The sequence below is a fragment of the Ursus maritimus genome, unplaced genomic scaffold (genome assembly GCF_017311325.1).
Source record: "Ursus maritimus isolate PB19 unplaced genomic scaffold, ASM1731132v1 scaffold_22, whole genome shotgun sequence".
Taxonomy (NCBI): domain Eukaryota; kingdom Metazoa; phylum Chordata; class Mammalia; order Carnivora; family Ursidae; genus Ursus; species Ursus maritimus.
Window position 1 is genome coordinate 46,603,454 of NW_024424675.1, and position 8,199 is coordinate 46,611,652.

The 8,199-nt window shown below is 65.1% G+C and overlaps 2 protein-coding genes across 5 annotated transcripts in view; one reads left to right on the plus strand and one right to left on the minus strand.

Annotated features, from left to right (window-relative positions):
- Positions 1-922, plus strand: part of ADRM1 (ADRM1 26S proteasome ubiquitin receptor) — a 6,750-nt gene extending 5,828 nt beyond the window's left edge. For all 4 annotated transcript variants that reach the window (XM_040638559.1, XM_040638561.1, XM_040638560.1 and 1 more), the window contains exons 8-10: positions 36-193; positions 371-473; positions 693-922. In XM_040638559.1, coding sequence (XP_040494493.1) covers positions 36-193; positions 371-473; positions 693-796 — 365 coding nt within the window. In that variant the 3' untranslated portion in view covers positions 797-922. The remainder of the gene's footprint in view (positions 1-35; positions 194-370; positions 474-692) is intronic.
- A 126-nt stretch (positions 923-1,048) lies between these two features.
- Positions 1,049-8,199, minus strand: part of LOC103660581 (laminin subunit alpha-5) — a 56,249-nt gene continuing 49,098 nt past the window's right edge. The window contains exons 57-80 of the mRNA XM_040638563.1: positions 8,032-8,134; positions 7,394-7,504; positions 6,413-6,592; positions 6,169-6,317; positions 5,922-6,092; positions 5,702-5,838; positions 5,474-5,627; positions 5,207-5,340; positions 4,971-5,133; positions 4,754-4,888; positions 4,510-4,667; positions 4,303-4,435; positions 4,082-4,225; positions 3,843-3,973; positions 3,569-3,736; positions 3,357-3,495; positions 3,110-3,255; positions 2,849-3,041; positions 2,611-2,775; positions 2,300-2,462; positions 2,062-2,195; positions 1,887-1,980; positions 1,670-1,792; positions 1,049-1,515 (exon numbers count right to left, since the gene is read on the minus strand). Of these exons, the coding sequence (XP_040494497.1) occupies positions 1,376-1,515; positions 1,670-1,792; positions 1,887-1,980; positions 2,062-2,195; positions 2,300-2,462; positions 2,611-2,775; positions 2,849-3,041; positions 3,110-3,255; positions 3,357-3,495; positions 3,569-3,736; positions 3,843-3,973; positions 4,082-4,225; positions 4,303-4,435; positions 4,510-4,667; positions 4,754-4,888; positions 4,971-5,133; positions 5,207-5,340; positions 5,474-5,627; positions 5,702-5,838; positions 5,922-6,092; positions 6,169-6,317; positions 6,413-6,592; positions 7,394-7,504; positions 8,032-8,134 (3,468 nt within the window). The 3' untranslated portion in view covers positions 1,049-1,375. The remainder of the gene's footprint in view (positions 1,516-1,669; positions 1,793-1,886; positions 1,981-2,061; positions 2,196-2,299; positions 2,463-2,610; positions 2,776-2,848; positions 3,042-3,109; positions 3,256-3,356; positions 3,496-3,568; positions 3,737-3,842; positions 3,974-4,081; positions 4,226-4,302; positions 4,436-4,509; positions 4,668-4,753; positions 4,889-4,970; positions 5,134-5,206; positions 5,341-5,473; positions 5,628-5,701; positions 5,839-5,921; positions 6,093-6,168; positions 6,318-6,412; positions 6,593-7,393; positions 7,505-8,031; positions 8,135-8,199) is intronic.

Here is an 8,199-nt window from a genome sequence, read left to right on the forward strand (position 1 = left end):
CTCGAGCCGCTGATGGCCGTGTACTTATGCCTTAGTTGACCTGGCCAGTGTTCTGACGCCCGAGATCATGGCACCTATCCTTGCCAACGCGGACGTCCAGGAGCGCCTGCTGCCCTACCTGCCCTCTGGGGAGTCACTGCCGCAGACAGCAGAGGAGATCCAGAACACGCTGACCTCGCCCCAGTTCCAGCAGGTAGATGCTGTGGCCTGGGTGCCCCCTGCTGTGTGCTCAGTGGTAGGAGACGGCTCACCTTTCACGTGGCTCCCTATCACCAAGCATCCTTGCGCCTGCCACTGGCCCAGGCATCCCACTCCCCGGGGGGGGCCTTTGCCAAGTGCGTGCTCAATGGTGTCTGGCTTTCCTTTGCAGGCCCTGGGCATGTTTAGCGCGGCCTTGGCCTCTGGGCAGCTGGGTCCCCTCATGTGCCAGTTTGGCCTGCCTGCAGAGGCCGTGGAGGCCGCCAACAAGGGCGGTAAGTGCCTGCCCCCCCCCCCCCGTGGCCAAGGCAGACTTTTATCTTTCTCTTGTGGTTAAGAGGCCTCCCCATTTGTACAGCATAGGGCTGGCTGGCCTGGCTGTGATGCCTCGGTGGTTCTGGGCCTCGGTCTTGAAATTTTGATCTGTCCCCTTCAGTCAGCAGTTCCAGGCCAGCATCTAGAAAGGTTGCCTCGTGTTTTTAAATGCATTTTAGATGTGGAAGCATTTGCCAAAGCTATGCAGAACAGTGCCAGACCTGAGCAGGAGGGTGACGGAAAGGACAAGAAGGACGAAGAGGAAGACATGAGCTTAGATTAATTAACTGCTGTCCCCAAGGGGTCAGGATTCGCGGTTGGCGACCTCAGTGATGGGGCTTGTGGCACGGCACACGTCCTCACCTCCGCTCCAGCTTGCTGAGAAATAAAGGTCTTGTCTTTTACCTGCCACCTCTGGTTTTCCTGTGTGCCCAGAAGGGGAGCCCCCTGGCAGGTGGTTCCCCTGCGAGCGCGTCCAGGGTCTAGATCCGCCTCTGACTGCTCTACTCCTTTCACATTTAAAGTCAACACTCAGTTAAACAGAAGTTATTTTTTAATTTTTAAGAAGCAGGGCAGATTTCTCATGTTATGAAATCGGTGGAGGGAAAATCTCATGAAGCTGAAAAATGAAAAGTATTAAAAACCCCAGTCCAAAACATTAGGTATAACTTAAAACTGTTTCCAGAAAGAAGATGCATTACCCCTAGAATCTAGAGTCCAGATAGACTTGATGTGAGTGGGCTGAGTGCAGGGGCTGGAAGTTCTGAGAGGTGGGAGCCTGCCTGCCTGGGATGGACCTCCTGTGGACGCCAGGCCGGCGCCCCTGAAGGCTCTCCTGCGTGTCTGCTGGAGGGGCAGCTCACTAGGGTGCTGGGCAGCCGCTGGCCCCCACTGCCCCCTGGATGCCCACAGAGCGAGGCCAGGTGACGGGGGACCGGTTCAGCGCCAGGTTCCTCATGCAGCCACGGTAGGCTAGAGGCCCAGCCCGTGTGTTCGTGGGCTCTGGGGGAGCAGGGGAAGATGGGGAGACAGGTCAGAGCAGAGGCCACCGTCCCACTCTCCCCCTCCCCCACGCCTCCATCTCCCTGACTGCCCCATCACAGGAGAGTGGATGAAAGTGGGGTGACCCCCACCCCCAGGCTGAGGCCGTGCTCACCAGGCAGGCCCCCGAGGTGCAGAGGCAGGTGGCCGTCCTCCATGAAGGCCACCAGCGTGGGGCCCAAGGTCCGGTTGCTGCGTGTGTCCACCTCTAGCTGGAGCGTGTTCCCGCTTCTGGTCACTGTGGGTGCGGGGTCCTTGTAACTGGGGGGGTGGGGGCCCACCACTGTCCCTCCTGGGTGCTCAGAAAAGCAGGGGTGGGGGGGCTGGCTCACCTGCCAGTCGGTGCCACTGCCCGTCACACAAGGCTGCAGGGCATGTCACCCACGTGGAGAACTCCCCTGCACCATCGTCTGCGCGCAGCAGAACCTGGAGTGGGGGGCAGAGGTCAGGAGGGCCTTGTGAACCCCAATCCCACCTGTGGCCACAGCCCCCTTGCCCACAGCTCACCTGCTTGGCCAGCACCTGCAGCTGCAGGTAGGGTGGCTTCTGGACCCGGCCCAGGTGGAAGATGAGGCTGGTGGCCGTCTGAGGCCGCACCTCCAGCTCTAGGGCCACGTGAGGCAGCGTGGCCCCCACAGTATCTGTGAGGAGGGGGCTGTGAGGAGGGGCAGGGCTGCCGAGATCCCCCCCCTTAGAGCCCCACTCCCGCCCCACTGGGCCAGGGGCTCACCCACACCCTACAGACCTAGGGTGACAACACCCCCGCTGTCTGCAAAGAACAGGCCCTTCTCCAGGGCGCCTGAGAAGCATGGCGTGACCCCCATCACCCGTGTGGGGGCCCCTAGGTGCCGCCCGTCCAGCCTCAGTCTCCTCACACAGCCACTGAAGCGGGAACTGCCAGTGGCCACCTGTGGGACACAGATAGGCTGGTGTGGGAGAAGGTCCCAGAGGCCGTGGAGGGCCATTCGGCTGGGTAGGGAGGTGGAAGCAAGAGCAGAGGGCAGGGTGCAGAGTGAGGTGGTTCGGGGTGAGGGGGTAGATGGAGGGGGTTCTCACTGGGAGCCTTGGGCTGAAGCCACTGGCCGGGAAGCCCCCCACAAAGAGAGAGTGGGGCCGGGGGCTCCCTGCCCTCTGGTGTTGCTGGCTGGGCCCCTCCCGGTCCTGTGCCCAGACCCCATCTATCACCAGCTGGATCCGAGTCTTTTCCCATCGCACAGACACCTGGGGGCAGAAGGGGGCACGTCAGAATGGGAGTTCCCAGGACCCAGCCCGTGTCCCCTCCTCAGCTCCTCACCGTGTGCCACCGGCCTGCCCGTGCACGCTGGCGGCTCTGGACACGGAGCTGGGGCCCTGGGCCCTCTGTCTGAGCGACAAAGTGTCCGTGCCTCAGGAGGAGAACCAGGGAAGGGCTGCTGGCCCGGAGGGGGGCAGCAAGCAGCAGGAGTCCTCGCCGGGTGCGAGGGCAGACCAGCATCGAGAGGTGGGACCTGAAAGTCAAGCAAGGTCGTCAGCCTGGGTGGCCCCTCTGCACCCTCCCCACCTGGCCCAGCCTTACCAGTTCCCAGGGGGTGCCGGGACGTGGGCAAACTCCAGGTAACTGGACAGGGGGCCCCCAAACTGGTAGGCGTCTCGGATGGTCCTGAGAGGCCAGGGTGGTGTGCAGGCAGGGTCCGGGGGGGGCTGGCGGCTGCGTCGGCCAGCCTGGGGGGATCAGATGGGAAGCAGGACTGTGTGGGGACCGCCTTCTGACCAACCTCCCCGCCCCCCACCCCTGCCAGCGCACCAGCCTCCGGGTGCCCCACCTTCTGTGCTGCGGGGGCCCCAAGTCCTCGAGGAGCCTGTGCCGGGGTCTGGGGGGGTGGGGTGGGGGCACAGCCTGAGCTCACGTTGACTTTCTCCCAGTCTTGCAGCAGGTTGAACACGCGCTGCGGCCCCACAGGTCTGAGGAGGGTGACACGGTCAGCACTGGTGGGGTGGGGAGTGGGCACCGCCACCCCCGCTGCCCGCAGCTCACCGCAGCACGAAGACGTTGCTGATGCAGCCACGGAAGTTGGAGTCGCTGGTGTTGGACAAGCCTCCCAAGTAGAGCTGCTGGGGCTCCTGAGTGCTGGGCTGGGGCCTGGGGAGTGTCCCCTGGTGGGGCTTCATCTGCTGAAGCTGATCGTCCACATAGAGCCAGACCCTGCAGGGGAGAGCAGCGTGTCCCCCGCCCTGCCCCATCCGTCCGCAGCACTGCCGCCTCCCTGTCCCTGGACAGCGCCGCCAGAGGCCCGGTGGGCCAGGCTCACCCCGTGTCGTTACTGTAGAAAGCCACGTAATGGGGGGCACCATCGGCAAAGCTCCCTCGAGTCTTCACCTCTGTCCTCAGCAGCCGGAGTGCCACACGGCCCTGTTCCAGGGACACCTGGTACGGCCCGTTCTGGGGACAGTGGCCAAGTCAGTGGACCAGGCTGGGACGCGTACTCCCACCCTCCAGCCCCCGGAGCCCCACACACACTGCTGCTGCTGGGAGCGGGGGCGCACGCACCAGGAATGCTTTGTGGTAGAGCAGACCGACGTCCTGGGTGCTGCGGAAGCCGAAGCCGGAGTAGATGTGGCCCGTGGCGGGAGGGACATCAGGGAGCTTCAGGGTCAGGTAGCCATCGCCGTGGAAAGTCATGGCCCGTCCCACCTACAGGAGGGGGACCATGAGGGCCCATGGCCCAGGCCTGGCGGGGGTGCTGCCAGCCAGGGCGGGGGTGGGCTCACCAGCAGGTCGGCAGTGCAGCCCGAGCTGATGCCCGTCGTGTTCAGCCTCTTGAGGTCCACGTACTTGCCCTGAGCCTTGATGCCCTTGATGCAGCCGCGGACTGAGCCTCCGGAGGGGAAGAGCTGCCGCAGGCTGCAGGGGACAAGCATGAGGACGGCCACCGCCTTCAAGCCCTGGGCCTGCCCCCTGCACGCCCCCCGGCTTACCTTGGGGGTAGCTGGTCGGGGGGCACCCCCCCCAGGTAGTAGGCGTCGGCCAGCTCCAGCGTGCTGCTGTGGTCCACACTGAACACGTTGTTCCTGTCCAAGCGCACCAGCACGCGGCTGACACGGCCACGACTTTCCCCCAGCAGAAACACCTGGATCTGCAAGGTTCCCGCGGGCCAGGGCTTTAGGGTAAGCCGTGTGTCCTGCGGGTCCTCCCTTTGCCCGCCCCTGAGCCCAGCCTTACTGCCTTGCTGGCCGTGGTCATGGCTAGCAGTTTCTCCATCTCTTTGTGTGGGGGCTCAGCCTTCATCAGGCCTGCGCCAAAGTCATAGAACAGGAGAAGGCTGCCTTTCTGTACAGCCAGGCACAGGAACTGGTCCTGGGGGGAGGCGGGCAGGGTCAGCATGGGGTGGGGAGGGGAGGCGGCGGGGCTGTGTGCTGGGGCCGGGCAGCCTGCGTGCCTGGTACTGCATGAAGAAGATGATCCCGTCGGAAGACACGAGCCGCAGCTCCTGCTCGAAGCGTTTGGTCGTGCCCATCTGACTCTCCACGCTGATGCGTGCGAAGCCGGAGCCGTCCAAGTGGGAGCCGTCTGTGAGCCATGGGTCCCCAGTTGACTTGGAGCTACAGGTCAGAGGTCATGGGTCAGCCAAGAGCCAGCCGAGGCAGGATGAGGGCAGGCCCCGGCTGCACGTACCGAGCACAAGGCCTGTCCACGGCCGTGTCCAGCTGGAAGGTCTCCTCGAAGTTGTAGAGACTGAGCACCTCCTCGTTGAGCGTATCCATCTCAATGCAGCCCAGGTAGCCGGGGAAGCGGAGGGGCTCGGGGGGCTGTGGGCACAGGGCGCAGTCAGGGCTCCTCGCCCCCCAGGACAGACCCGAGTGAAGGCCTCAGCGTGCAGCCGGACAGGGAGCAGGACTTGCTGAGACGGGAGTGCAGGGCTGCCCGCCCGGCCAGGCTCACCGTGAAGCTGCTGGGATAGCCTCCCACGTAGAAGACGAAGTCGTCAGGCCGCAAGTTGAGCAGCCCCTCGGCCCCAGGGGCCACCGTGTCACCCTTGGTCTCATGGAGCATCTGCTTCTCCACCGTGATGGACATATGGCCAAACTGGAGGGTCCTGAGGGCAGAGGGGGTGTGAGGAGTGGACCCCGCCAGGCGGTGGGGGGGAGCACAGGGGGCCGGGCCACCCACCTGTCAATGCTGACTGCTGCAAACTGCTCCCCGATGTCTTCGTCGACGCTGAGGGCCGCGGGGCCCGCCTCCCCCAGGCGGTACACCCAGTGTACCTTCTGGTTCCGCAGAGCCACGCCCATGTAGTCCCCGACAGCCTGCGGCAACAGGAGACTCAGCCGGACAGGGACCCAGCCAGCCCGCCCACTCCCGGCGGGGGCCCGCCGCGCCGGCCTGCTACCTGACGGCTGCCCATGTACAGCACGAAGCGGTCCTCGGGGACCCGGCCGGGCTCCGGCTGTGGGCTCTGGAGGTAGAACTTGAGAGCGGTGTAGGCGGCGAGGTCGGAGAGGTCCCGGGGGGCACGCAGCTGCACCCCTGAGCGCCCGTTGAACTTCATGGACACCTTGACCTGTGTGGGGGACACGTGGCTCCTCAGGGTCCCCGGCCTGGTCTCCAGACGGCTCGTCCCCAGCGCTTGCACTCACCTTGCTGGCCGCTCCACGGGCCTGGGCGATGAGCTCCCGCACACGGCTGATGCTGGCGGACAAGGCCAGGCTGGCGTTGTGCGAGCTGCGGTTCTCCAGGAGGCTCAGCTTGGCTAGCAGCTGCGGCAGCGTCTTCTCCAGGGTGGACACTGCAGGGAGCAGAGGGCGTGACGCTGGCAGCCTGGCCTCACCCAGGCCCCGGCCATCGCCCCTCCAGCCAGGGGCCCAGTGCCCCGGGGCCCACCTGACCGGCCCGCGTCGAGTATGGCATGGCCCAGGTCCTGGCTCCGCAGGCCTCCGTACTGGCCCTGCCACCGCTCCAGGTGTTTCTGCATGTCCTGAATCCGCGACTGCACGCGGGCGGCCGTGTCCTGGGCCTCAGCAGCCACGGCTTTGGCACGAGCAATCTTCTTGCTTGTCTCATCTGTGGCAGGCAGCGTACAGAAAAGTTCAGAGGGGCACAGTCAAGGAGCACCCCGGATCTGCCCTGACAGGGGCTGGCAATCGGGGCGCCCACCCCCCACGCATCTCCAGAGAACCACAGGCAGGCCAAACAGCATGTGCGTGTCCCGTCCTCCACTGGACAGCTTCTCCCGCACCAGCCTCTTAGACCACAGCCTGGTCACCCTGACACCCGTGTCAGCTCAGCCCTGTCTCCCCATGGCCACAGTCATCTGTCCCAGCGCCCTCTCCGAGGCCCCCACGTCCGAGCACACGGGGACGTTCTACTCTCAAGTCGGCGGCTGTGCAGATCACCCTGGGTCGGCCGCATCACCCCTCGCCCAGAGGCCTTCTCTGGGTCCTCGGCTCCAGCCACCCTGGCCTCCGTGCCCCCACCTCCACGCCATGCAGTCCAACCACTATACCCTCCCTCAGATGTCCTTCCTGGGAGCCCTATAAGGCCCAATGCCCCCAACCTGTGGGGATGAAATGTCCCTGCTGCACACTCCCTGTGCCCCCCCCACCCCAAACCTACTTTTATTTCTCTCCAAAACACTTCCTGTTCCCTTCCCACTTTCACTTGCTCCTTGGAGCTATTTCGTGTGGTTTCCTGACTGGCGACAGGTTCCCGGGGCTGGGGCTGTCCACCGCTCTGGACTGTACAGGTATTAGAGCCCACTGGAGAACCCTGGCTGGCACCATGCCATGCCTGGCACCATGCCTGTGGGGGGAGCGTCCACTTGGGACAAGCAGAGGCCAAGGGCAAGGACGAGAGCCGACCTACCAGTGTCCATAGCCAGCATGGCCTGTACCTCCCGGATTCGGGCCGCCTGCTGCTCCTTCCTGGCCTGGGCATCTCGGAGCTGGGTCCCGGTGCCCTGAAGGGTAACCCGCACTGCGGGGGAAGGCAGCCTCAGCCCCAAGAGCCCCCACTCCCAGCATACGTACAGCCCACCTCGGCCCGCCTCACCAGGAGGGGCCAAGGCCAACACACACACACACAGACATCCAGACATGAGGGCCCTCGGCTTGGGGAAGTACCGCAGCCCCACGCACATGTGATTATACCCGTCCCACAGATCACACGAGGGAAGCTCGGGAGGGCCAGGCCACCGCCCGGGGGCCGCCAGCACCCCAAGGGTCTAGCAGCGGAGCGGGTGCCCTTGGCAGCCAGCACGCGCTTCTCATCCACCAGGCTCCCCGTCAGGACAGCAGGAGAAACCCCTTCCTGGCCCCCCCACAGCCCCAGGGCCCGGCCACAAGGCCAGGGTGGGTGGTGGGGCTCCGCAGCGCTCCCTGGGCAACACGCCGAGCCGGGGGTAAGCAGGACTCCCGCACGGGGCAGCCATCGCCCTCCCTCCCACCGTCACTACGACCGCCCCCCTTCCAGTGTGACCGGAGACAGGGCTGCCCAGCACTGACCGTGGCCCAGCCTCTGCTGCTCCCTGAGGACGACCTCCAGCAGGGCACTGGTGTTGGTCACCAGCTCCCAGGCCCGGGGCGCCAGGCCCCGCCGCACCACCATCTACAAACATGGGGGGAGGCGGTTCATACCTGCCTGCTGGAAACCAAGGTCGGGTCATGGGGGAC